Here is a 27,896-nt window from a genome sequence, read left to right on the forward strand (position 1 = left end):
TTGTTTAGCACAATTCTGCCATTTAAACATTAGGCGTCCCCTCACCCCCATCAGTGTTTTCTAATGTATGAATACTTGTAGAAACCTCTGGAAATTTCCACATAAGTTCTCTGTTTTAGACAGACATTACACTGACACAGCATTAAACCATCTGGGGTCCTGGTAGAAAGGAAGCTCATTGCTCTCCCTGGGCCCCTAGAAACGGACACGAATGCCATTCTGTGGACACACAGGCATGTCTGGAGCCGTTCTTGAGGTAGAGTTTTAATAACAAAGCTCAGCAGAGCACAAAGTGAAAAATTATCATGAAAGAAATCAAATGCTGATATTAGCAAATGAAAGCTTATTCATAACGCTATGTTATCAGAATTGAAGAGGAGTCCTTAGAAATGGGACTAAACCTTGTCCTTCTCTCAGAGAAGTGTGTTATACAGAAGTACACCTAACGGAAGAGGAAGGAAAACGGCTCATGTGACAAAAAAATATTCCACGCGTGACCTGCTCTGGTAAGATCAAACAAAGATATCTAAGCCCAGAAACAGGGTCAGTCCCGTTAGCACCTCGACTTGCAAATGGGGAGCATCAACTCTGGGATGGCTGGTTTGTCTCCACGCCACTGGTGTGTCCTTACAAGTGATCAAAATCAGAGGTTTTCAGTCACTGCTACTCACTGGGCTTCCAACCTGGGCTGTTTCATTGAGATTAATGGGCCCTGTCAAGTGCACCCAGTTCAGTTCGGGATACAGAGATCTGGTCTAAAGTTCAGGTGTTTGTTGTGGTTCTGAAAAGTTTCATCAGAATCCAGACTTGTAAAGAGTGTCAACTTATTACAGTCGGTGACTTTGTGACCAGCGCAGTCCTCGCTAAGAGGCTGTTGTGCTTGACATAAGATTAGAGCTTCATTCTCCTGATGACGTCCTTGGTCCCTCTGGGTGTGGCTCGTAGGAATTCCGACTTAGAGCGGAGCTCTGCGCTTCCCTTTGGCATCGGGCTGAGCACATGATGTATATGCTTCTGATCAGGAAAATGCCAGCGATGACGGCAAAATAACTCCCGTAAACTAAAAACTGTAGAAAAACCAACAGCATTAGATACCTATAAAACCTGACCATCTTTGCCATTGATTAACCACAGTGATGCTGTTGATCTGCTTAGAAGATGGCGTAACTGAGACCCAGGAACCGAATATGGGATATTTAGATTTGCACAGTACTTTCTCCTCCCATCTTAGAAGAACCAGGTGTGAAAGTGTGAGCGATACCATGACTAAGCATGTGAGTGTGGGCTCTGGAGTCAGGGTGGCTTGGTTCAGAGACTAGCTAACATCGCCAACAGTGGAAAACACGAAATCCCACTGACTATGTGTCTATGTTTGGAGGATGGTGCAATGCTGTATATAATGTCTCTAAGAATGAATTTTACACATTGAGGTTACTTCTTATCTACCTAATATCCCCTCCTCGCCTCTTCATATCCATATGTAAAATGTGAGATTGGGCTCATTTTCAGCCCCTCAGTGGAGCAGGGAAAAGGGAAGAGAGGTCTGCAGCCAGGCAGCCCTCCTAGAATTTCAGTCAACCTTGGAACTAGGCGGGAGGAAGAGGGGACATATAGCGACACAATGATGTGTTGGCTGGTGATGTTTCAGGTAAGCCAAAGGTAAATGAGAGCTATTGTGATTATTGCTAGATAGTATGTGGTGTGCTATACTGATTATTAAGGCATTTCTCATCTTAAAATATGCCTAGCCAAGGAATTTGAGAAATTTAAATATCGGCAGTGGCGAGGTGGCAAAGTCCTTTGAGATTACCGAGTCGTTCTATAGAAACTCACCAACTCTAAACGGAAGTGTATCGCAGCTTACCTGGATGCTGATTGGCAGGTTAAGCCCTCTCGGATCTACTACAATCACGGTTACAATGGTCTGAATCACCAGGGCAAGGAAGGTGTTGATTCCAAACACCAGGGCGTATCGTTCCACGCTCAGATTGACCGCAATCTGAAATCTATCAGTAAACGCTGGATACATTTCAACAAGAACAGACCTAGGATTCTTATCTTTAAGAGACAAAATCAAAAGAGAAAGCAGTCTGCCAGATGGGAGGGGGGCCGAAGGGATGGGGTAAAGATGGAAGGGCTTATTAAGTTGTACAAACTGTCAGTTATAAAAGCAGTCGCAGGAATGTAGAGTACAGCATCGGGCATGTAGCCAATACCAATGTAATAACTATATGGTGTCGGAGGGGTCCTAGACTTGCCAGCTGATCACTTTGTTAAGTTATACGAATGTCTAACCACTATGTTGTACACCTGCAACTAATGTATGTCAACTGTAAATGAAAAATTTTTAAAAAAAGGAAGCATTTTTTTTTTCAGATTTAAAACATTTAGGTATTTATTTATTTTTCATTTTATTTTTCAATCACAGTATACCGTCAATAGCATCCCACATCTGTTTCAGATGTTCAGCAATGTGGTCAGAAAACCATGCTCTCTCCAGAGTGGTCCCACCCTGCCCCAAGTACCCACCTGGCCCCACACCCAGCGCTCTCAACATTGCTGCCTCTACTCCCCACGCTGCGGTCTGCGTCTCTGTGGCTGTTCCGCTCAACCCCTCCGCTGCGGTCTGCGTCTCTGTGGCTGTTCCGCTCAACCCCTCCGCTGCGGTCTGCGTCTCTGTGGCTGTTCCGCTCAACCCCTCCGCTGCGGTCTGCGTCTCTGTGGCTGTTCCGCTCAACCCCTCCGCCTTTTCCAGCCCCTCAGGCCCCACCCCTCTGACAGCTCTGACAGCTGTCAGTCTATTCCCGGTATCTGAATCTGTTTATATTGTTTATTTTGTTCATTACATTCCACATATAACTGAAAGTATATACTATTTGTCTTTCTCTGAATTATTTCTTATTAACAGCAATTCTTATCTAAATCTCCTTCCTATAAGCAAACAGAAAAAAAACAGGGGAGGGGTTTGAAAAGATCATTAAATGCTTAACTGAAATAGTTAAAGGAAATACGGCAAAAGTCCTATTCAATTGAATACTTCTAGAAATGAAACCTACATGTTTTAAGTTCTCATAGCTTGAGAATATTGGATGTAACATGCTTTCAGATGCTGTTTTACAGTGAATTGTTATAAAAATGCAAGCTACCCCCAATCTGAGAAATTATTTGGAGATTTACTCATGTTATTGTCAATTGTCCTCATTGATAAGTTTCAAAGTTTGATGTGAATTACTCTTTGAAAAATCCGGACCATGACTGGTTGTACAATTTAGTCTGTAATTGATTTTTAGTATGTGTATTGATTTTAAAATCTTATAATAAAAAGCTTGTGAAAGAATGACAAATGTATGTTATTTACAATTCACCCTTGGAATGCAGGTAAAGACTTTGTGTTTTGAATATTCTTACAATGAAAAGAAATACCATAACCCTCCCTACCTTAACAAAATGCTCACATTAAAAAAAAAACCAACAACTCCATACGCATGAGTTTGATTTATTCAACTGACATAGTTCAGTGAAAAAACTTGCTAACATGTTTCATCTTTTCCTTTTCTTTCCTGACCTTGACCCATGGTGTTCATATTTCTGTGTCTTGTCAATTACTTATCAAACATTTTTCATTAATTAAAAACAAAACTTGATAAAGCTTTTCTGTCTACCCTTTTCATGTGATTTTAAATTCGAATGTTTCTTATCTTTTTTTGGTTACTATGAAAACACATTTTCTATAGAGTCAGCTTTTTTTTTGTAACTTAGATGCAAAACAAATGTTTGGTGGGGTTTTTTTTTTTAATCATGTCTGAACTTTAGTGTCTTATCATCTTTGCATCTACATTTTTCAGTATCCAACTTTTTATAACTTGCTGAGAATATTTTGTTTCAAGGACATGCTTGAAATTCCTCCTGTAACCAAGCGAAGTCAGGGCTGGAGCCAAAAACATGTCATTCAAAGTTAGACTGAGTCACACCTTGTTATGACAAATGGCTTGAAGTAAAAGTCACAACCTGACAATGTATCCTTGCTCCTGGTTTGTGAATCTATAGACATTTCTTTTTCTTTTTTGGGAACTTTTATGTGTTTACTTTGAGCCAAACTGATGACATATGCCTGGGAGCCAAATCTCAAATTCTCTACAGAGTAACAGTTTTCTGCAGCTTTTTTCATGCATTTGAAAATTAAGGAGGAAACTAAGGAAGATTACCTGGACAGGGGAGAAAGCAAGGTGAGGCAAGTAATGCGATTATATGCTTTCTTGAGGGTAGTTGTGGCTTATTTCAAAAGTGTGTTAACCTAGACTCGCAGACACAAAGGACGAGGCTTGCTTAAAGGCCAAGATAAAACTTTCACTAAAAAGTTATATGATTGGGGTGTGTCTACCCACCAGGACCTGCCCAGCTAGGAATTTCTTTCCTTGATGACTACTCTTAGTAATATTCAAATGGCAAACAGTTAAATAAAAAGATGGATTAATTGTGACTAATTTAATTTGAAGTAGTCAACATTTACTATTACAGTTGAGAAAAATCCTTCCGTAGTTCTCAAAGGTACTTGTATAAGACTACAGGAAAGAATGGGGTTTAGTTTTAGGCGAGGACAGAAATGGCTGGTAATACTTACACTGCAATGGTTATAAGAAGCATATAGCTGGACTTGAATATCAGATAGCCAGCGTAGCACGCCCAGATGTCGGTCGTGTAGTGCATGAGGAACAGGGAGCCGGCGTTGACCACGGAGAAAACCGCCAGGGCCAGCTCGCCCAGAAGGTCCCAGTTGACTTTCACGTAACCCACTGCAAAGGCCGCGAGAGCCCCTGACGGAGAAACAGGGAGGATCAAACATGTTGACGCTGCACGTGGGAAATAGCCAGCGTGCTCTCTTACCAGCTCAGGTCTCAGATGATTCTAAAAGAGGACACAGTATATTGATTGCTTTCACAGTTTGCGAACATAGTCTGATCCACCGAAATGGGGACTCATCCTTTTCTCAACCGGGTTCTCCTTCGGCTTCTCTCTTACTAGTCTCTGCATCATTTAGTTGTCACCCTTTGAATTAGCACCTGCATGCACCCACTCTACTAGGCAGCAGGGCTGAAGCGGTTCCTGCCCACGGCAGAGAGGGGGAGGAACGAGGCACAAACCCATCATTCCATACGACACACAGAGGGCAGGGACAGAGGAGGATGAAACAGCTGCTCTGGGGGCTCACCCGGCCCCTCCATATCTGCCTTTCTCTATCATTTTCTTACGGTAAGTGTTTTTCAATGATGGCTAACAAATGTGTTTGCATTGGGTAGTGAGTGTTAGTCTTTACTATTTAAATGGATATATTTATATTCTTGATATGGACATCTTCTTTATATATATTTATATGACATATTATTTATATAATGATTGTATGTTATCAATGTTATTAATTATAACTAGGAAGATTTATTTTTATTAATCTTAATCCTAGTCTCCGTCTTCATATCTTCAAATCTGGCTTAATTTACTTGAGGTTTTGGGTGAACAGATCTATCTACCGATTTACAGAGTTGAAGAGGTTGAATAACTGTACTTAGAATTAGAAATTATGGTTTTCTCTTTTTTTTAATTTTTATTTTTTTATTTTATTTTTATTTTTGTATTTTTCCAAAGCTGGAAACGGGGAGGCAGTCAGACAGACTCTCACATGTGCCTGACCGGGACCCACCCGGCATGCCCACCAGGGGGCGATGCTCTGCCCATCTTGGGGCATCGCTCTGTTGCAACCAGAGCCATTCTAGCGCCTGAAGCAGAGGCCACAGAGTCATCCTCAGCGCCCGGGAAAACTTTGCTCCAGTGGAGCCTTGGCTGCGGGAAGGGAGGAGAAAGACAGAGAGGAAGGAGAGGGGGAGGGGTGGAGAAGCAGATGGGCACTTCTCCTGTGTGCCCTGGCCAGGAATCGAACCCGGGACTCCTGCATGCCAGGCCGACTCTCTACCACTGAGCCAACCGGCCAGGGCGAAATTATGGTTTTCTTTAACAAAATGAAAGGTATTTTATGTTTTAAGTTACTGACATTTGATTAATTAACTTTTTCACAGGAAAGAACTACAGTTGCAAAGGGGGGGACCACCCTGTTTTTCCACCTAGAATCTGGATATAGGAACAATGATTTCAGTGAAGCATTCCAGCACCACGCTGGTTGCCGGGGGTTACATGGAAGTCTCCCTAAGGGAGACAATAACAAACAGACACCACAGGGCTTTTCTGAAACATTTTGTAAAGGAGGGTGTGGAAATCTCCGACTTCCTGGAAAATACCTTCAAAGTCTATTTGCCATTTAAGTTCCCATTTACCAGGATACTGATATTTATTGTGGAGCAAAGTTCAAGGGCAGATTTTCTTCTGATAGTGGAATCCTGGCTCTCATGACTCTTCCACTCCTCATTTAAACCTCAGAAGAAAGCGACTTTTGAGCATTTTTTTTGATGTATAGCCTAGAATTTCTCATTGTGGGCGTTCGCTAAACCACATTCTTTATTCATCACAGCCCTCCCGGTGAGAATTTAGAAGCCATAACAGGTCGACTCCTTTTCTAAAATAATAACAACTCCCACTTTATATTCAAGATGTGTATTTGCCTTTGGACATTAAAAACAATTGTAGAACAATACAGGGCATTATCAGTCCTCTCCCTGATGATGACACTAAGTCTTAGACATTTGGCGAGAGAATGATCTGTTAATTGTTTGGTGCTCCTGGTTACTTGTGACTGTCGCTTGTAACACAGAAGTGTCACGTACCTTCTTTCTTTTTCCAGGGCCTTCCAGTCCTAAAAAAGATTCACCTGCCCGCTGAACAGAGCTTATTCACCACCATGGACAGGTTTAGCACCTGGGAAAATGAACTTAGTGGAGGAACAAAGGAAGGCCAACAATCTGTTCTTACCTCCGAAGGTTGCGATAGCTTCCACGGCCCCGTTATAGACAGAAGTGTTTTGGGATGGTGCCTTGTGGTCCCACAGGATTTGAATGTAGTTCAAAATCTGGTTAAAACCTGCTGTGGAAAGAGCCCACCACAGGGACCAGTAAAAAAGATGCTTGGAGGAGTAGCACTCCTTCAAATCTTGGAACCACTGCACAAAAACCCTCAGAGCGACATTCTCTGGCTTTCGGCCACTCCACCGGCCATTGTCCAGGCTGCCCAAAGTGCTGGCTCTTTCTGAAGTGGCTTTCTCCTCACAGCCGGGGGCTTCACCCTCACGTGGTCCCCCAGACCCTGCACCGGCGCTGGATGGCTTCTCTACGTCTTTGCTGGGTTTTGCATGAAAAAACATGCTTTTCTTGGGCATTGGTAGGAAGAGTGAGAAGAAGAAAGCCAGGGAGACAGAGGCCAAGGATATGACGTTGAGGTAAAAGTACGCGACTCCGGCCAGGGACACCAAGAGCTGGGCCAGCACGGAGGCCGCCGTGTAGGCCACCAGCGTGACGCCCCGGCAGTAGCTGCTCACTTGCTGGTAGTGCTCCGGGCTGACCACGCTGTAGATGTAGGCATAGTAGGCCACCTCGGTGGCGGTGACCATCCCGTAGAAGAACTCCACAGCCTGCATGGCTCTCACCCCTCGGCCGAACAGGAGCAGCAGCCAGGTGACGATGAAGCCGACCCCTTGGAGGACGATGACCGGCTTGTAGCGCACGTAATCGGTGAGGACAAACACGGGGAGCAGCAGCAGCAGGTACGAGTACGTCCACACGGGGAAGATCTCGTTGGTCATCTGAAAAGTGGAAAGACGGATCGTGGGACCAGGGAGCACCGGGACCTAAATGAACACCTTTCTCAGCTGTGTACACACTAAGGGACGCGTCGCTTGTGTAATATCCAATTTGTATCCAACTGGACAATAGAAAATGAATTTTTAAGAGAGTCACTAGGAGCCTGACCTGTGGTGGCACAGTGGATAAAGTGTCGACCTGGAAATGCTGAGGTCGCCGGTTTGAAACCCTGGGCTTGCCTGGTCAAGGCACATATGGGAGTTGATGCTTCCAGCTCCTCCCCCCCCTTCTCTCTCTCTCTGTCTCTCTCTCCTCTCTAAAATGAATAAATAAAATTAAAAAAAAAAAAAAAGAGAGTCACTAGGAAAACAGAGCTACCTTGTAAAAAAAAAAATGATATACTTATATGTATCCCAGTAGGTGATATATGTACAATCTGAACTATATTATGTTTAGATAATATGTGCATTTGAGTAAATCAGTTAAAAATTGCTCAACAGATATATTTCTGGCTTTTTCAGGCTCTTAAAAATATACCATTCCCATAGACTGGTACCCATGAAACCCATATAATGTTATTAAGCAAGGTCACCCCAGTAAATTCAATAAAAATCTCATTCCCTTCCTGTTCAAAGATTAACATTAGATAAAGAGGCTACAATGCTAAAAGAATCCGACAACCTTTGTCTCTATTTGATCCATCACTAGGTCAGAAACGTCAGCCCTTTCGAGGTCTGGATAAAGCTACACACAAAGCTCAGAGTGAATGACCCGCAGCATTATGGAACGGGAAGGAGTAATGGACTTAATATCCTTCCCGGTCAAATCTGCTCGGTTGCCAAACTGCCTTTCTTCCCAGAACTGATTTCTCTCAGTTCTCCCCCCCCCACCCCGTTATGTGTGTTATATCATGGATTTAGTCAGAAATGCATGGACCTCAAGGTTCACCGATAGAGAGAAAGGACGGAAGAAGCTGTTGACTTTTGGGTCACGCTGGGTGCAGGGGAGGCTCAGTCGTACCAGCCTTTGCTCCACCCCTTCTGCTTTCTGCAGCGACCTGTAGAAATGTCCACGATGAGGGAAAAGCTAGTGTTCCTGAACTGCACTTTGAAGGATGGAGGCATGAACTGGTTCATTCTGGTCGCGGAACTGACCTCGGGGGGTTCACTAGCTGATTCTGAACCTGTATCTGCCATTTGTGTTGCCTTAATCGTGACACGCTTCCATCTGGGAATGTCTGAAACAGAGTTGTCTCTGAGTGATTTTACACCACAGCACAGAGTCACCTCTGTCCTTGCAACCTCATCACCGAGGAAACCAGCATCAACCAGTCTTCCCAGTACAGCCACACCCTCTGCAGTGTTTCCATTGCTTCGGCTGGAGATGGTAAAACTAGCCCAGGGTAATTCTCCAGCTGGGTCGTGGCATTTTCTTGTTATACTTGTTATTCAGAAAAGAGAAAGGTGGATCTTTTTTTTCTTTCTTTCTTTTTCTGAAGCTGGAAACAGGGAGAGACAGTCAGACAGACTTCCACATGCACCCAACCGGGATCCACCCGGCACGCCCACCAGGGGGAGATGCTCTGCTCATCTGGGGCATCGCTCTGTTGCGACCAGAGTCACTCTAGCGCCTGGGGCAGAGGCCAAGGAGCCATCCCCAGCGCCCGGGCCATCTTTGCTCCAATGGAGCCTCACTGCGGGAGGGGAAGAGAGAGACAGAGAGGAAGGAGAGGGGGAGGGGTGGAGAAGCAAATGGGCACTTCTCCTGTGTGCCCTGGCCGGGAATCGAACCCGGGACTTCTGCACGCCAGGCCGACGCTCTACCACTGAGCCAACCGGCCAGGGCCAAGGTGGATCTTTTAAGTAAGAGAATTTGGTCTTCTGGGGAAGACAATGCTGGTAGATAGTTTTTCAAAACTGCAGAAGAAATGCAAGAATTCTTAAAGAGGAAGTAGAGGAGGGTTCAGGGGGGTAAATGGTGATGAATGGAGACCTGACTTGGGGGGTAGTGAGCACACAGTGCAGTGTACAGAGATGTGCTGTAGAATTGAGCCCCTGTGGGGGGTGAGCACACAGTGTACAGAGATGTGCTGTAGAACTGAGCCCCTGTGGGGGGTGGTGACCACACAGTGCAGTGTACAGAGATGTGCTGTAGAATTGAGCCCCTGTGGGGGGCGGTGAGCACACAGTGCGGTGTACAGAGATGTGCTGTAGAATTGAGCCCCTGTGGGGGGTGGTGAGCACACAGTGCCCTGTACAGAGATGTGCTGTAGAATTGAGCCCCTGTGGGGGGTGGTGAGCACACAGTGCACAGAGATGTGCTGTAGAATTGAGCCCCTGTGGGGGGTGGTGACCACACAGTGCAGTGTACAGAGATGTGCTGTAGAATTGAGCCCCTGTGGGGGGTGGTGAGCACACAGTGCGGTGTACAGAGATGTGCTGTAGAATTGAGCCCCTGTGGGGGGTGGTGACCACACAGTGCGGTGTACAGAGATGTGCTGTAGAATTGAGCCCCTGTGGGGGGTGGTGACCACACAGTGCGGTGTACAGAGATGTGCTGTAGAATTGAGCCCCTGTGGGGGGTGGTGAGCACACAGTGCGGTGTACAGAGATGTGCTGTAGAATTGAGCCCCTGTGGGGGGTGGTGAGCACACAGTGCACAGAGATGTGCTGTAGAATTGAGCCCCTGTGGGGGGTGGTGAGCACACAGTGCCCTGTACAGAGATGTACTGTAGAATTGAGCCCCTGTGGGGGGTGAGCACACAGTGCGGTGTACAGAGATGTGCTGTAGAATTGAGCCCCTGTGGGGGGGGGTGAGCACACAGTGCGGTGTACAGAGATGTGCTGTAGAATTGAGCCCCTGTGGGGGGTGGTGACCACACAGTGCAGTGTACAGAGATGTGCTGTAGAATTGAGCCCCTGTGGGGGGCGGTGAGCACACAGTGCGGTGCACAGAGATGTGCTGTAGAACTGAGCCCCTGTGGGGGGTGAGCACACAGTGCGGTGTACAGAGATGTGCTGTAGAATTGAGCCCCTGTGGGGGGTGGTGACCACACAGTGCAGTGTACAGAGATGTGTTGTAGAATTGAGCCCCTGTGGGGGGTGGTGAGCACACAGTGTACAGAGATGTGCTGTAGAATTGAGCCCCTGTGGGGGGTGGTGAGCACACAGTGCGGTGCACAGAGATGTGCTGTAGAATTGAGCCCCTGTGGGGGGTGGTGAGCACACAGTGCACAGAGATGTGCTGTAGAATTGAGCCCCTGTGGGGATGGTGACCACACAGTGTACAGAGATGTGCTGTAGAATTGAGCCCCTGTGGGGGGTGGTGAGCACACAGTGCCCTGTACAGAGATGTACTGTAGAATTGAGCCCCTGTGGGGGGTGAGCACACAGTGCAGTGTACAGAGATGTGCTGTAGAATTGAGCCCCTGGGGGGGGGGTGAGCACACAGTGCAGTGTACAGAGATGTGCTGTAGAATTGAGCCCCTGTGGGGAGTGGTGAGCACACAGTGTACAGAGATGTGCTGTAGAATTGAGCCCCTGTGGGGGGTGAGCACACAGTGCGGTGTACAGAGATGTGCTGTAGAATTGAGCCCCTGTGGGGGGCGGTGAGCACACAGTGCCCTGTACAGAGATGTGCTGTAGAATTGAGCCCCTGTGGGGGGCGGTGAGCACACAGTGCCCTGTACAGAGATGTGCTGTAGAATTGAGCCCCTGTGGGGGGTGAGCACACAGTGCGGTGTACAGAGATGTACTGTAGAATTGAGCCCCTGTGGGGGGTGGTGACCACACAGTGTACAGAGATGTGCTGTAGAATTGAGCCCCTGTGGGGAGTGGTGAGCACACAGTGCAGTGTACAGAGATGTGCTGTAGAACTGAGCCCCTGTGGGGGGTGGTGACCACACAGTGCAGTGTACAGAGATGTGCTGTAGAATTGAGCCCCTGTGGGGGGTGGTGACCACACAGTGCAGTGTACAGAGATGTGCTGTAGAATTGAGCCCCTGTGGGGAGTGGTGAGCACACAGTGTACAGAGATGTGCTGTAGAATTGAGCCCCTGTGGGGAGTGGTGAGCACACAGTGCAGTGTACAGAGATGTGCTGTAGAATTGAGCCCCTGTGGGGGGTGGTGAGCACACAGTGCACAGAGATGTGCTGTAGAATTGAGCCCCTGTGGGGGGTGGTGAGCACACAGTGTACAGAGATGTGTTGTAGAATTGAGCCCCTGTGGGGGGTGGTGAGCACACAGTGCCCTGTACAGAGATGTGCTGTAGAATTGAGCCCCTGTGGGGGGTGGTGACCACACAGTGCGGTGTACAGAGATGTGCTGTAGAATTGAGCCCCTGTGGGGGGTGGTGACCACACAGTGTACAGAGATGTGCTGTAGAATTGAGCCCCTGTGGGGGGTGGTGAGCACACAGTGTACAGAGATGTGCTGTAGAATTGAGCCCCTGTGGGAGGTGGTGACCACACAGTGCCCTGTACAGAGATGTGCTGTAGAATTGAGCCCCTGTGGGGGGTGAGCACACAGTGCGGTGTACAGAGATGTGCTGTAGAATTGAGCCCCTGTGGGGGGTGGTGAGCACACAGTGCAGTGTACAGAGATGTGCTGTAGAATTGAGCCCCTGTGGGGGGTGGTGAGCACACAGTGCAGTGCACAGAGATGTGCTGAAGAATTGGGGCCCTGAAACCTGTATATTATGTTAACCAATGTCATCCAATCAACTCAATTAAAAAGAAAAAAGGAAAGAAACACAACAATTCTTTATCAGAGCCTTCCTCTACGTCATCAGCCCAGAAGTTTACTAGGACTAGAGCCTAGCGGCTATTTGATTTTAGGATTAGTATCAGAGAATCAATGGAGACCAGAACGGTTCCCATGCAGTAAGACCAATGTTAGAACTCTAAAACAGTTAACATAGTTACTACACCTATCATGTGTTTTGGTTTCCCATTGTTGCAAGTGTGCGGATGAAAGAGTAGTTTGAACAGTTCTACTAAATAGCCGATACTGTAAAAATGAGATCCATTGAAGTCAGTGTGTTAATCTTCTCTCAAGTTGAGTGAAGCCATCTTTGTTCAAGTCCAGTAATATCAAACCACATTCAGACACACCTGGATATTAACTTACCTCTGCACTGGTCAGGTTTTTATCTGGCCCAGATAAATACGGGATAAGGAACGGTTCTGAGGGTCTCATCATGGAGAAAAACCCGAACAAGCAGAGGATGACAGTGGGGTAAATCCAGGAATGGCTCGGCGTGGTCGGGAAGCAACCCATGGCTGACGAGACAGAAACAAAGACAGGGTTAACTGGCATTGACTCTTTTGGGCCTTTCGGAAGTAATGAAAAAAAATTGATTACCATATTTTTTGCTCCACAAAAGATGCACTTTTTTCCCCCAAAAGTGGAAGGGAAAATGCCCATGCATCTTATGGAGTGAAAAATTCAGTGTCTTATTAAATATTTTAACACACCATTTGGTTCAGAATTTTTTTTTTTCTTATTTTCCTCCTTAAAAACCCTAGGTGTGTCTTATGGTCTGGTGTGTCTTACGGAGAGAAAACTGTGGCATTTCTGCATGTTTCATGGAAGTTTCATCCATCTGCTGCCGAACTAGGAGGGCGTGAAGAAGAACTGCTCTCAGATATTCCGTGGGTGAGCCAGTCACACCGGTGCTGTCGATGACTTCTTAGTCATTAGTGCTGGGGCAGTGTCCTCCATCACAGCCTGGTACTGAGCAGCTACTGTAACAAACAGTAGGCCATGGGCCGGCGAGTGTGTGAAAGTGAGCAGACCTTTGGCTGGGGAGTTACTGAGCAGCTACTGTAACAAACAGTAGGCCATGGGCCGGCGAGTGTGTGAAAGTGAGCAGACCTTTGGCTGGGGAGTTACTGGTGGACACAGTACATGCGGTAGGCGAGGAACTTCTCGGAGGTCAAACCCAGGAGAACATAGATTGAGCTGAATAATCCTTCTATTGTTTTGCACTGTGACTCTGAAATCTTTAACACATTGAATATGGCATGTATTTATATTTATCTTTCTTTTAGATGCTCTCTTGCCTAACAGTATGCTTGGCACATAACAGACATTTAAGATCATTTTTTTAGGTGTTGTGGATGAAAAAGGGGCCCCATGAGGAACCTGGCAAGCTCAGGGGAAGACCTCATGGTGGACTTACAAACTCAGAGACCTAAAGTGACCACACAGGACGGTCAGAAATGAAAACTTCCTAACTAAAGGCAGTTCATGGTGGGTGGTCATGTCCTGGGGGGTAGTTTTCTCTAACAAAGGTCAGTGCTTACCTTACCGAATCTGTCTGTTGTCCTTTGCATCTACAATAACCTGATATCAAACCTTTGAAATGTATGGGTCATCTTCTGTTCCTGCCCTCTCAGGGCTCAGCCACCCCACCAGAGCAGGAACCAATAAACCCTCTCATTGTTATTGCTACCATGTTAGTTGTTAACTGTTAACTACCTTATCCCTGCCTATGTAAAAGAAGTTTCAGTATACAGTTTTTACTTTTTAATCCAATCCCAGAGATCTCCCGCTTTGCTTTCTCCCGCCCCCCTAATCTATCACCAATCCATTTCACGTAGGCCCTCGCGCCTTCCCCCTGGATTCTGATGTTTGTATATAAAATAAGCGGTGAAACCGCCACTTCCCCGGAGCGTTTTCTCAATCCCTTGAGACTTTGCTTCCTGGCAATTGTCGGCAGGCAGTTTGGCTCAAATAAACTTATAAAAAATTCTGACAGATTTGGAAGTTTCTTACGTTAACACTGTCTTCAATCTTTTGAGAATTTATAATTCTTCAGTTAAAAAAAAAATTCAGCTGAATAAAGGCCAGACTTGCCGTCTTTCCCGTGTCCCCGCCTTTTCCATCCTGGGGCTCACTCACCGCTGCCAACAGAAGGCACCATTGCTGAGGCGGTTACTCCATTTTTCTTTACACCTGGGCCCATTTCTTCTGTTAGCCTACAGCTTCACACTCAATGACGCAAGTCGCTAATTAATAGTTCATACTTGTTTACTAACCCAGAAATAAAACTGCTTAAAATTCAAACCAGTCAAAAAATCCAATGGAAGACCTCACTTGTCACTGCACAGAAAAACAAAACAGAAACCCTGATTTCACGGTGCTTCTATTCGCAAACATCTTGCTTTTTCACGTGGACAACGTGTACAGGAACATTCACTTTCATTCTTTCACATTTGTTGGGTGGATAAAATGTATTATGCTCACTTTGTTAAAGATGGCGCTGCCCACGTGGAGGCCATTGCCCAGGTGATATTAATATGTGTCTCTGTGGGCTGTGGGCAGGCAGGATCGTTGTAGCCTGGGGCTTGGTTTTGGGATTAAGCCTTTCCTACCCTTTTTGATGTGGGGTGGTACAATCCCATCATGCCTCAGAGAAGTGACTGTATTAGAGACTTCCCTATTTTGTATATTGGGTTAAAGGTTTTGAATCTACACTATAAAATGGGGGCAGAATGAGAGCTTGTTCTCTTGGTTCCTGAGATTAACATTAGAGGAGACAGCCGAGAGCAGAGAAAGGCCACGAGCAGAGACAGGCCACCTGGAAGAGGCCAGGAGAAGCAGCCAAGATGGCGGAGTGTTGAGTGAGAAGCCAGTTAGTGCAGAGTTTATGCAGGGAGAAGGAAGGAGATGGGGAACAGAGGTGAATAAGTCTGGTGAGCTAAAAACCTTTGATTCTAGGAAACTCGGATAAGTTGGTAGCTTTGTGAGCACTGAATATAAGTGGGTTTTGGAGCCCAGTGTGTGTTTTTTACTTGCCCGCCGGGTGCAAGCTAGGATTAAAGATGACAGCCCATCAGTTTTTGGCTCTGTTGTTTCTTTACCGACTGTCCGAATCCAATGCAAACCTGCATGGGCCAGGTGGCTGTGATGGTGGCCCTGGCCGTGACTACTGGCTTTACAACATTTTAGATCAAGTTTTACTTTGTGACACTTCCCTATTTTTGGTGTTCTTGAATGTAGTTAAGTTTTCTGAGATCATTTGTAGGAAACTAACCTGCTAGGAGTATGATGCTTTTCTGCATATTACTTCATTAAATCCTCCTAATACCCGTGAAACATAGATATGTTATTTCCCCAAATTCCCAGGTGGGAATATGGGAGATCCAAGATGTCCAACAAATGGTTTCAAACCATGTGGTCAGAATTTGAATTCAGGTCTCCCTGGCTCTCTGTGGAGTCCTTTCAACTACTCTACTTTGCCTCATGCTGGTGGCCTTTCCTGCTGATGGCAGCCTCTTACAAAGATACTGTTTTTTTTGTGAACACATTCACACTAAAGACTAGGGCTTAATACACAGGGCTTCCAGGGCAGTCACAGTTGGGAGGCGGGCCGGAGAGAAGGAAGATGGTGCTCATCCCAGAAGAGCATGTCACCTGGCAGGAATTCCAGGTATCCAGAGGGAGGAACTCTGCTAGGGGCTAGGGAGGTGGGGAGGGCCTCCTGGGTCCCACACACCACAGCTGCCACCCACTCTCCTCTTCCAGGAGGTGGCCCCAGGGAGCTGCATACCTCCTCTGGTCAGGTAAATAAGGTAGACTCCGCTGCTTCCCTTTATGTCAACAAAACCCTTGAGGAAACAGTGCAGACAATGGATATTAGAATTTGGAATGAAATGACAGCAACTGAGAGCAATTCTGACAAATGTGACAAGAATGCCCGGGATCTGTCTTCTCCCGGAACTGCTGCTGGGCTTGGCTGAGGCCTCCTTCAGTTGTGGATGACAGCCGTGTAGCAGAGGCGGTCCCGGGTAGGTGCTCTGAATCTCTGTCATCTTTCACGGGGTGGTTTTAAAGGGGTGGCATCTGGGACTCCACATCTAGAAAGTTCTCTCCACCTATGTTGACGTTAGATTGTTTACTGACCCCAAGTCTTCCTCTTTTCCATGCATCCGGGAGACCTAGGACTATCCCCTGGGCTGCTACGAGTCCCCTGGGTTATCAGTTTCTTCATCTCTTGACTGTTCTTGTCCTGTTGTCCAACTGGATTTAGTTGGGAAGGTCAAGTAGAAAAAGAGTAGATGCCTCACTGAGTGTAAGCAGGCGGGGAGGACTTGATGACTGCTAGAATCACGGCTCTGTCCCTCGTGCCCACAAGAGTACCTGCCACAGCAGATCTGGTGAAAGGAAGGGGATGCAAGTTAAAGCTCACCACTGAGAAGCGGTCAGGCTCCGCCTGTGTGTTTTAAGTGCATTTCCTGACTGCATCAGGCAAAGGCCAGGGAGGTCCTCAGCTCTGCAAGGGCCTTGCAGTTCGGCGGCTCGTCTGTGAAATGGGGTAGCAGTGCTAACTGCCTGTGTGGGCTTGTGAAAGCACAGAGCGCTCAGTCCCCTGGAACGGAGGTGGCACCATGGTGGGCCTGGATTCACGGCTCAAACCCAGGTCACTTCTCTTCCCTGGGCTCCCACCATGTGGGCAGACTCAACAGTGATTCTAACCTAATGAGCAAAAAATGAGGCAGGTGTCTGACTTTGGCTGCAAACACCTGAGAAACTTCTCGGGGGCTCATCCCTGGACCCCAGGATGCTGGGCTTCCTTTCCCTCGGCCTGTTTCCCAGCACTTCCCACGCTCCAACGCTAGTTCTGGGCAGAGCAGCAACTCACACAGGCGGAACGACAGACAGCCTGCCAGCCACCACCTCCTTGTCTCCTGCTCCACAACAGGCACTGTGCTCGTTGCTGCATATAATTGTCTCTAATCCTGAGGGCAACCCTAATTATATAGATGTATATATTATATATAAATATATGTACACATAATTACATTTCTATGTAAAATGGTTCCGAGTTTTCAGGCACGGGAACTGAACCTCCTCAAAGCTCATGGCCACTCAGTTAAGACAGGTGGAAGCTGACTTCAAGGTCAAGTTCACGTCTTCCCCCTCCTCTGACGGGTAGATGTTTCCTACCTCTATGGCACGGCATCCCCACCACTAGGACATTTTCTTCGCTTCGTTTCTTTGCCATCTAGCCCCGAGGCCCCGTCCGTGTGGGCACCAGGATTCCCAGGGCGCAGGCTGGGCGCCGCCCACGTGGTCACCTCTCCTGCTGGAGAAGCCGGGGGTGGAGGCCTCACAAGCCACGGCCTTTCATCTCCACGGGGTCGCGGAGGAGGTGCTGCTCTCGCTGTAACATCCACTGGGTACAAGAACAAACGTCGGAGACTTTCAGGAGTATAGATGTAACTTTATTGGCCAGTTTTACCTGCGCAGGGGCAAATTCCCGAGGTGTCCAGAGACACTGTGCCCACAAGGAGCTGCAGATGGGAATCGCACCTAGCGCTCACAGCTAAATCTTTTTATAAGCTAAGCAAGCAAGCCTCATACAGAAGCAGATGTGGCGGTAACCTATTTGCTAAGGGGGCTGCACATAGCATAGCAACAGGGGCTGGGGTCTAGCTCATTGGCAAATTCCAAACCTAAACTTCTGATAAGGGTCTTTTAACCAATAGAATGCAAACATTTGTCTCTTTTTCTTTTTCTTTTTTTTTTTCTTCTCTCTCAGCCTCCCCTAGTCCCTATCTGTCTCTGCTTCTTGAACAACCTTGGGCATGTTATTCCTAACAGAACAGGAACAGGACCTGCCTGTAACCCTTAAGTTCCCTGTTCCATTAGTGCCCTGCTTATTTTCTGATCCTCTCTTGGTCCTTACACTCGCCTGTCATCGCGACTCGGACTGTGCTAATCAAATTCTTTATATCATCTCTTTCCGTAATTTTTACGTTCGGAACATTGTTTTTTCTTTCAGAATTTTGTGCGATATCCGAGGCGGTGACGTTTGTGCCACTTGTCACACTTCACCAACGCCAGAGCTTGAACATGGACTCCTTTTTTCTAATTCCAAGTTTAGTGTTTTTTTTTTCCTCTTATACCAGGTTGAGACTGCCCAGCTACATCCTCAGTTCTAATCCCACTTTATTTTAGAGGATTTGTACTGCTTTTCAGATGACGGGTACCGAAAAAAATGTAGTGGGCTGCAAACAGGATTTCTAAAACAATGTTACAGAAAAAATGATGCAATATCGGAGGGCACTGCAGAGTTTAGCTGTTATTTTTTCCTAAAACTTTTGTGTGGATCATCAATGTATCAGTATCCACTGATGATCACACTGGACGTTCTGTCTCCCTGTGGGACATGACCACTGAGCTGGAAGCTGCCGCTCCACTATTAACCGGCGACCCTCATCTGCACGTCTGTTAGCGTCATCAGCGAACGCCCGAACTGTCTGGTTAGAGCACAGCCCTCGCAGCAAAGCACCATGCCGACACTGACTTTGGCTACTTGTCCATCTGTCATTCCGCTTTGACCTCCTAAAGAAAGCTCGAAATTTGCCTTCACTCCATTGAATTGAGCCGGAGGCCATGGATTGAATTGACTTTCTTAAAACAAGATGTTTATCTTTCCCCTTTCTTGCTTTCCAAATGGTCCTTTTTTAACAGTTGCTCCCACGGCTGTAATTCTCCCAAATTACTCATGTACTCCATCACTATTTAACCAAAAAAAAGGTACAAGGAGCCTGACCTGTGGTGGCACAGTGGATAAAGCCTCAACCTGGGATGCTGAGGTCGCCTGTTCGAAACCCTGGCCTTGCCTGGTCAAGGCCCCTATGGGAGTTGATGCTTCCTGCTCCTTCCCTCCTTTCTCTCTCCTCTCTAAAATGAATAAATAAAATCTTAAAAAAAAATTAAAAAAAGTACAAGGACATTGTACAGTAATTTAAAAGGAAAAAAAGATAGCTGTTCTCTAAATGGCTGTCATGACTTGGAATCTATAAGGAAGATGCCCGGAGTCACGAGAGGCTGAATGACTCAGCTGTTTTTCCTAGCAGAGATTTAGAGCAGCTGCATCTACTGCAGAACTCACCTTGCTGGGACGGGCCGTGGAGGAGAGCTCTAGCTAGCAAGAGCAGATGGAGTAAGCCAGCACTAGAGTCAGCCCCTAGTTCACTCCTGGGTCAGGCGGGCCCCGGCAGGTGGCTGCCTGCCGGCCGCACCTGGCTGACAGCCAGAGACCACGGCCTCTGACTCAGGTGCACCACCCGGGCACCAGGTGCAGTGTACCATGTGAGCCCTAGGGTAAATGGTCACTAGCCAATCCATGTGACCTTGAATGAGCCCCAAAGACCACCAACACCTTTACATTAGAACTAACCATCTGGTCAAAGCAAAGACCTTTCCCAGTCATGGTTTTGCAAACATTACCCACCTCAGAGAACCTGGATTTTAAGGGACTGGGTCAGCGGAGAGAAATCGTTGTATTAAAGCCTCTTCCATGCTTGTGTAGCAAACATTACCAGAACTAACAGTGACAACAATACTTAGAAGAAAACTATCTGGAAGCCCCAGCCTCCACCCAGTCCCTGTGCACCCCTCCTTACTAATCCAGTCATATCCGAGAGGGTCCCTGACAAGGGGACCGGTGTCTGAGAAGTGGACTGGCCTCATTGTCACATTTCCTCCCAGAACTTTTACTGCATTCAAAACAGCTATCTCAAGTAGCAGAAAAATAGATTGATAATTTAAAATAATCATGAATCTCATAGCCTCCAAATTCCAAAGGACTTGGGCAGCTGGGCAAGAGAGATGACACTTGCAAATATATTCCCCCCCCAGGGCCCAATATCTTCCTAAAAATAGAGTTAAAGTCAGTATTTGTTACATTCCTACTCCCCCTCCCCCCAAAAAAAACCCCCTCACTTTTCAGATTTTCTGCACTGCCAGAACCAACCCCTTACTGGATAGAAGCAAACTTAAATTCCATTACTGAAAGTTGAAATATTTGTTTTTTGTTCATCTCAGAGTATAACAACAAATTATGCCTTTTAACCTACTTATCACTAGAAGACAATGTAAGTTTGAGTACAACATCCAAATAAAGCAAAAAGCCGCAGGCTGCCGATGTCAAGGCATCGGGTGCTGGGAGAAGGAGCGCAGGGAATCGCTTCATTACCAGTCCCCCACTGCAAAATCAGGGTTGGAGGGGAGTTCACCAATTTCTAGTGACTCGCCGCATTTTAGCTGTGACTTTATCGCGTGTAAAATTCATTCTGCTGATTTCCACCTTACTCCATAAACAAACCTAATTTGATGAAACCAACTCTAGTACCATAGGCTACCACCTAGAAGGACACAGAGCTTTGTGACCTAGACACTAGCAAATGTTTTACTGAAATGCCCAAAAAGACTACACTTAAAAAAATGATAAACTGGGTTTCATCAAAAAAACATACCTGCTCACAAAGAGATACCATTAAGAAACTGGAAAGGAAAGCCATAGAAAACAATACTTCCCAATCTCTAGACTTCCTAAATACAAAAACACTAGCATACGAAGTGTTGGCAAAGAACCAGAGCAACTGCGCTCTCGTACACACTGCTTGTGAGGATGTAAAACGGTTCTGTAAGGCCAAGGGCCGCCATGAGCATGCAGGTTCTCACTGAATTCAGGCAGATGGTAAAGAAAACAGTGGAGACGGGGGATGTGGGCCATTCTGTTTATTGGTGTCTCACCAAGACAGGCAAGCCACAAGAGAGCCAAGGGAAAAGCAGAAACCGGCTTTTCCCCTGGAGGGCAAGGGATCAGGGAGGAAAAAGAAACCCTACCGCACCTCTCAGTGGTAGAGGCAGAATCTCTCTTCTGCTGCTCCTTGCCTTTTAAAACTTTTTGGAGAGAAAACCTCTCCTCCAGCAAACACTAGCAAGACAATGGCCCTTCCCAAGCAGGAAGGTAATATGCAGACATATACCTGGCGCTGCCCAGCCCCAATGCAAACTATAAGCAAGCAAACATAAAAATCACATTTTACAAACTTATTTGACCAACAGGTGCCAACTCTTTGGAAAACCATTTGGCATTCTATCTAAGTAAGTTCATGTATTCATAATAGTGAAAAAAAGAGAAATCCCTGAAATGCCCGTTAAATCATGAATGAATAAATAGCACTGCCTATTTAAGCAGCAAACACTGATTTAATAAGCAATAAAAAGGAATGAAATCAGGCCCTGGCCGGTTTGCTCAGTGGTAGAGCGTCGGCCTGGCATGCAGGAGTCCTGGGTTCGATTCCCGGCCAGGGCACACAGGAGAAGCGCCCATCTGCTTCTCCACCCCTCCCCCTCTCCTTCCTCTCTGTCTCTCTCTTCCCCTCCCGCAGCCGAGGCTCTATTGGAGCAAAGTTGGCCCGGGCGCTGAGGATGGCTCCATGGCCTCTGCCTCAGGTGCTAGAATGGCTCTGGTCGCAACAGAGCAACGCCCCAGATGGGCAGAGCATCACCCCCTGGTGGGCGTGCCGGGTGGATCTCGGTCAGGCGCATGCAGGAGTCTGTCTGACTGCCTCCCTGTTTCCAACTTCAGAAAAATAACAACAACAACAAAAAAGGAATGAAATCTTACCAAAACCTTTGGTGAATATCAAAAACATTACACTGTGTGTGACAAAGAATCCAGACACAAACTGAAATCTTAAACAAGCAGAAGTAACCCACAGTGACAGAAACTGGTTTGGGGGTTGCCTGGGTGGGAGAGAGGGGAGAGGGTGCCAGCAATAAAGCATAAGGGAACTTTCTGGGGTGATGAAAATGCTCTATAATCGCGACTGTGGCCATGATTAGACGCTGACATACTTTAGTTGAAACTTATTTACTGTCCACTTATAATACACATTGTATTACAGGTGAACGACAGCTCCAGAGAGATGATTTGAAATAAGGAAGGAATCAGTGGTACACAAAACAAAACAAATAGGTCTCAAACATATACTGCCTAAAAAGAATCCAGACACACAAAAAGGCATCTTGTATGAATCCACTGTTGACAGAAATCAGAACAGGCACTTCTGAGGAGGGGCTGGGCGGGAACTCACTGGAAAGGGCCACGAGGAAATTTCTGGGGTGATGACATTATCCTATGATCTGATGAGATATAATTACATAGGTGCATATAATTATAAACACTCAAACAAAATCTACAGTTTATATTGTACGTAAATTATACCTCAATTAAAGAAAAATACATCCTCCTCCCTCCCTTCCCCTTCAAAACATTTTACTCTGTAGGACTCCCCACAGTCCTGGGCTTTTTCTATTGCTGCAATGATTAACGTTTTTCCAAACTCCACATTGCGACAAGGTTTCTATTCACTCTGAAAACAGATGAGCAGCTTTGAAATTGTGTCTGTCTGAGAAAATTGAGAGTGGAATCATAAATCAAAGCTAGGGAAGGTCAAAACACTTTGCAGGGCGGGATACATGCAACATTCTTCAAAACAATAGCGATGGAATCAGTTACCTGTTTCTTCCCTGCCCTAAGTTTATTTCTTTGAAGAACCTGTCCAGTTTCCGGCCTTCAGTCCCAACTTCTGCCCCATCCTGTTGCCTGCCACTCCCTGGAGTTTCAAATCCTCCTCCTTAGAATTAAAGCTGTCAAGAGAATGGCTTCCTACACCCAAGGTCCACCCTACTGATGGCTTCATTCACCGGAAACACCCTGCTTCCGCAGTTACCCTCTTTGGCACTTCATTAAACAAAAGAGACAACCAGATTCGGATCTATCTGAAACAGACACAATTAAGAAGGTAAACATATCACAAACACTTCCCCTTGAGTGTTCTTACTAAAATAATCTAATTTTATTTCTCTAGAATTTTGTATTAAGTGACTTAGAATCTCAGGAAACCCACAAAACAGCCCTGTCACCCACTTAGAAACCTTTATGTATTCCTTGCCCAAACAAAACCAGACCAAGACCCCTGCAATCTTCACTGAAATGGAGCACCCCACACCACTTCAGAAAGTGTGAATTAGGTCCAGATATTCAACACGCCAGACAGAATTGTTTTTGGTCAAAATCGTCAATATTCAACCTGTGTGCCGCAAGAATTTTTAAAACATACAATAGCTGGCTCTTTAGTCAGGAACACTGACCTCTTTTCCCTTAGATTGTCAAATTACAAAAAAAAAAAAAAAGACTACAGCCAACACTATAATAGCCATCTGGTGTGAACGAATCAGTACTATACTGTTGGGCAAGTGAGTTTGTAAAATATGATTTTTGAGTTTGCTCACTTTTACAGTTAAAAATGGCGCTGGTGTGTGAAATTGCTAATCACCTTCCTGCTTGGGAAAGGCCATTGTTACGCTAATGTTGCTGGAAGATGGGTTTTGCACCAAAACGTTTAAAAAAGAGCAAAGAAGGAGAAGGAGGGAGAAGGAAGCCATTTTTTTTTGCAGAGTAAGAAGCCAAGATGGCAGGGAAGAAAAAGGAAGCCAAGATGGTGAGGAGCCACTGAGCCACTTCACCCACAGGTGTTGTAAAGTACCAAAAGCTACAGAATTAATATTAATATTTTGTGGGGCTTGAGAAACATTTTGTTGATTTGGGTTAAGGTGTGCAGAGAAATTGTGAGAATAGTCCCTGTACTGTGTGATTGGCATAGTCAGGATGGCCCTTGGCATTGTGTTGTAAATGCAAAGGGGAGGAAAACATGGATCCCCAGACATTCCACCACACCTGTGGGGAAAGGGGTGAATGGCTAGCCAGGTACAGGGAGAGAAAAGCCAAAATAAACCTTTTCTCATAGCAATGAGCCATTTGCGGGCATTTGTCCCCACCGAAACTACCTCTCCTATGTAAATGCGTGTGATTAACACGTGTGACTCTGGACAGAGAGATAGCAGATGAACACTAGATAATATAGGAATGCCTTTTAATATGTAAAGAGACATCTTTCTACCATTGTGTTGATTTGTAAATTTTGTTTTCTCCAAAAGGATGTATGGCTTGCAAATTGAACGTGGTCCTATCATGTTAAAGGACATACGACTATAACCAATAGCGGTAAGGGGCTCCTAATTGCAATTTTTGCTTCTGTACTTCCCACTTACAAAACTATAAAAACTAAGTAGAACAAAGGGCCGGTGCGCGCTTTCCTTCAGAATTTTGTCGGAGTAGCCGCCGCTTGGCCAAGCTAGACAATAAAGCTTTGCTGTGTAATCAATGGACCTTGTTCCTGTTTTCAATGTTTCGGGGCCCTCCGAATTAAGTTTAACAATGGCTGGGTGCTGAAGGAGAAGCCAGTTTGTGCAGAGAGAAGGGAGGTGGTGTGCAGATGGGGAACAGAGATGACTGAGACTGGTGGGGGCCTTTGATTCTAGGAAAAACCGGAGAAGATTCTCCTGGTTGTGGAACCAGAGAACGTGTGAGTGGCTTTGGGAGCCCTAAGTGAGAGGGAAGTGTTTTCCCGCTGTGTGTTTGCACTCGCCAGCCGGTGTGAGGCTAGAATAAAGGAATGGCCCACCAGTTTTGGCTCTGCTGTTTCTTTACTGTCTCTCTGAATCTAATGGTGTGAATGGTCATGACAGCGGGGGGCCCCCAGCCTTACACATACCTTTTTATTTTTATTTTTGGTCAGATATGCAAAAAAATTATACTTTTTGGTGTGCTGAAGAATTTTAGTAATTCATTTACATGTGCTCTGAGATGAAAAAGGTTTAAAATCAATGGCCAACATCACTGGAAGAAGAGATACAGTGATCTTCAAAATATGTACGTGCTTCAGGTATTATTTTATCAAAAGTGCCATCATTTTCTTTTACATGTATGAAACATTTGCTGGTGAAGTAATTGTCCCCTCTCAGACTCTTTATTCTCTGTATGTCTAGGCTACATCAATTAAGTCTCAAGTGTGCCAGGGGGAATATGCCCAGCAGAACCATAAACCTAGTTAGAAAGTCACCCACCACATCTAACCACTAAACGTGGTGTGGGCAACTGGTCAAATGCATGTGACGGGGTGGGAGGTAAGGAAAAAAGTTGTCCTTCAGGGAAAAACTATGCTGTTGTGTGAGCTATTTCACAACTTTATACATCGCAGGAACTGGTAACAATGCAACCTCATTCTTTTCTATAGCCATGCCAACGAATTCTACCCAAAGCACAACCACCTCCTCCCCCTCCCACATGGAAAACCAGTTCTGCCTGCTTTTCAATAGTCCTGATCTATAAATGTACCCCTGCTTTGGATTCTCCTTTGATCTGGCTGGAACGTCCTTACCAGTTTTCTCATTAATGAGTTAATGAAACCTTTAGTATGTGTTCAGTTTTATATCTATATGACGGTCAAGACTTTGTCCTGTCTAGAAATGATCTTTCAATGCTTCTTATCATCCATTGTGCCTCCAACCTATCCAAACAACCTCCAATTTACTCCTCTGCATTTAGGTGATTTACTAATGGGTGCTAAATTACAAAATCAGCTTTAATAGTTTGACATCTCACTGCAGACTTTCCCAGATTTAGGCTTGTTGGTTTCCGTTCTCTCCAGCTTGGGTTTTCCGTGGACAGTGTGGCCCAGTGGGAAGAGCATGGCTTTGGAGTTTGAAGCTCCCGCCCTAGCCCTAACCCTGACTGTGGCAGGTACCTAACCTACCCAAGCCTCCTCTTTAGATGTGGAGAATCCCACCCGCCTCACAAGGTTGTCTCAGGGACTGCACCGTCTGGTTCTTGGCACAAACTACGTGCTCAATACAGCTTCTTCCTGTCTCCCTTCAGTAGCCACACATGGCAAATTCAACCGGAATGACCACAGCTGGGGCACTGGTGGTTCAGAGACAGTAATTTTGGAAAGGTAAATGAGTCATGGTACCTCATTTCCCCTAGCCTGCTAAGGCACAACAGGCCCAATAAATTTATTTTTGAACATTTACGCTTGATTTGCATTTTGCCACGCTCCAACCTTGAGTTACTTTTGCTGGTCTCTAACCAATAATGACTGAACTAAATTAGTGTTCTTTGTCCACTTCAGGTACTCTCAAGGCAGTTTGAAGAAAAAAACATATTGGGGTTTGATCGTGTTTTGCTCTATTTAAAATGTGTGCCTTCAGGAGAACGCACCTTTTGCCTGAGGAGACGCTGATGTGCTCAGGTACCGGTAGGAGTCCTTTTACAAACATGGTTTCTGTCGCCCTTTTCCTACGGTAAGCACTTGTGCAAACTCAAACCTGCCGCAACGCTGACCTGACCAATCACTGTTCTACGTGATAGTTGATGAATCAGGTGTCCTGCCCCGTCCAGCTGCGCTTTCTTTTCGTTTCATTTAAAGGAGTTCTCAATGGAGCCCCACGTCTCCAAACTCCCAAGTCCCCTTTCTTTCCGCACTTACACCTTTTCTCGAGTTCTGGGGAGGGATTTGGAAATCTGCGCTGAGGCTTCTCCGCGGGAAAGGGGGGTGCCGGCCCTCCGCCAGAGCCCTGGCTGTAATTAACCTGCTTTTCCAGAAGGCCGAAAGCGAGAAGTCCGCGCGCGCCTACCCGGGCGAGTCTGCGCGCCTACCCGGGCGAGTCTGCGCGCCGGGCCGGGCCGGCCGCAGCGCCCCAGGGCGGCGGCGGGAGGAGGCTCCCGAGCGTCCCCAGGCCGGTTCCAGCCCGCCCTCCTCCGCGGCGCAGGGACCGCCTCGCCTGCGCTCCCGAAACTGGGCACGCGGGAGTGCTGCGGCCCAGCGGCGATGCATGTCTGCAATTAATTCAACCCCGGGAGCCACTCGTACCTGTGGAAGGCGGTTTCTGCTCGCCGAAGCGCTCACATCCCTGCATCACCAGGCCCGGGGGACCACGACCTTCAGCCGTCCCATGCCGCGCAGCCCGGCGCTGGAGGTGTGTCTGCAGGGGGCAGGACCGCGTCCCGAGGCCGCGCCCAGCGTCCCGCTGTCCGCCGGTTACAGACGTCCCGAGCATTTAAACCGGAGGCGGGAAACCGCAGTCAACGAGCGACACTAACTGCACACCTTCAAGTAGGCAACTACTTCAAGTACTGAGACCCAGTCTCGTCGCAATGAAGCAGAGGGCACCGAATGCAATGCCGACTTATTTATAAATCCATCCTTCCTTACAAATCCATTTATGTCTCCCAAAAATTTACAAGAGAGATAGAGCTCTGATCCCCATTCTTCATATGAAGAAGTTGAGACAGAAAGAAGCCTGCGGGGGGTTTTTGGTGTTTTTTTGTTTGTTTGTTTGTTTGTTTGTTTGTTTTTAACTGGGGGATCCAGGCTCCAGTGCTAATGTTTACAATCACTATGTATTTTTTCAAAGATGGTGGGGTGGGGTCATTGTCTGGAACTTTGA

At 46.5% G+C, this 27,896-nt stretch overlaps 1 protein-coding gene and 1 long non-coding RNA gene across 2 annotated transcripts in view; both read right to left on the reverse strand.

Annotated features, from left to right (window-relative positions):
• Window positions 1–27,896, reverse strand: part of LOC136378559 (uncharacterized) — a 510,347-nt gene that overhangs the window by 8,804 nt on the left and 473,647 nt on the right. The gene's annotated exons all lie outside the window — the stretch shown is intronic.
• SLC19A3 (solute carrier family 19 member 3) lies at window positions 237–27,560 on the reverse strand. The gene is made up of 6 exons (XM_066345605.1): window positions 27,320–27,560; window positions 12,867–13,018; window positions 6,916–7,741; window positions 4,622–4,814; window positions 1,865–2,006; window positions 237–1,067 (listed from the first exon to the last, which is right to left on the reverse strand). The coding sequence occupies exons 1-6, from the start codon at window positions 27,504–27,506 to the stop codon at window positions 900–902; spliced, it is 1,668 nt and encodes a 555-aa protein (XP_066201702.1). The 5' UTR covers window positions 27,507–27,560; the 3' UTR covers window positions 237–899.

This window comes from Saccopteryx leptura, chromosome 7, assembly GCF_036850995.1.
Source record: "Saccopteryx leptura isolate mSacLep1 chromosome 7, mSacLep1_pri_phased_curated, whole genome shotgun sequence".
Lineage (NCBI taxonomy): Eukaryota > Metazoa > Chordata > Mammalia > Chiroptera > Emballonuridae > Saccopteryx > Saccopteryx leptura.